Source organism: Egretta garzetta, unplaced genomic scaffold (assembly GCF_000687185.1).
Source record: "Egretta garzetta isolate BGI_Z169 unplaced genomic scaffold, ASM68718v1 scaffold868, whole genome shotgun sequence".
Lineage (NCBI taxonomy): Eukaryota > Metazoa > Chordata > Aves > Pelecaniformes > Ardeidae > Egretta > Egretta garzetta.
The window spans coordinates 16,183-16,656 of record NW_009260507.1 but is presented as its reverse complement, the minus strand read 5'-3'; the positions used below and the strand labels follow the sequence as shown (position 1 = coordinate 16,656).

The window sequence follows — 474 nt, the reverse complement described above, 5'->3', positions numbered from 1 at the left end:
CCCAGGAGGGGATGGACCTTGTCCCCCCCACCCGATATGGGGCCGGTGCCTCGGTTTCCCCAGGTGGGATTGGGTGGGGGTGCCAGGCTGGGGGTCACCACGTGCCAACGCCGCTCCATGCCCTCTGCAGACGGGCGAGTATGCCACGGATGAGGAGGAGGAGATGAGCCCCATGTTCCCCAGCGGTGAGATGGCCATCGAGGTGTTCGAGCTGGCCGAGAACGAGGACACGCTCTCCCCCGTGGAGATGGACCCCGAAAAGCTGGTGCACAAGTTCAAGGAGGTGCGGAGGGGACGGGGGTGCCAGGGGAGCGTGCCCGCCCATGGCAGCGTCAGTGCGCGCCCGGGGCTGTGCCTGCCCCGTGTGAACGCCCGGCTCCTCTTGCAGCTCCAGATCAAGCACGCCGTCACCGAGGCCGAGATCCAGCAGCTGAAGAGGAAGGTGAGTGGGTGCGGGCGCCCAGGCTCCCTGCG

At 68.1% G+C, this 474-nt stretch overlaps 1 protein-coding gene across 1 annotated transcript in view; it reads left to right on the top strand.

Annotated features, from left to right (window-relative positions):
- Positions 1–474, top strand: part of LOC104131409 (neurabin-2-like) — a gene marked incomplete at its 5' end in the record, with an annotated part of 7,151 nt that overhangs the window by 5,549 nt on the left and 1,128 nt on the right. The window contains 3 exons of the mRNA XM_035900130.1: positions 6–63; positions 131–283; positions 389–442. Of these exons, the coding sequence (XP_035756023.1) occupies positions 6–63; positions 131–283; positions 389–442 (265 nt within the window). The remainder of the gene's footprint in view (positions 1–5; positions 64–130; positions 284–388; positions 443–474) is intronic.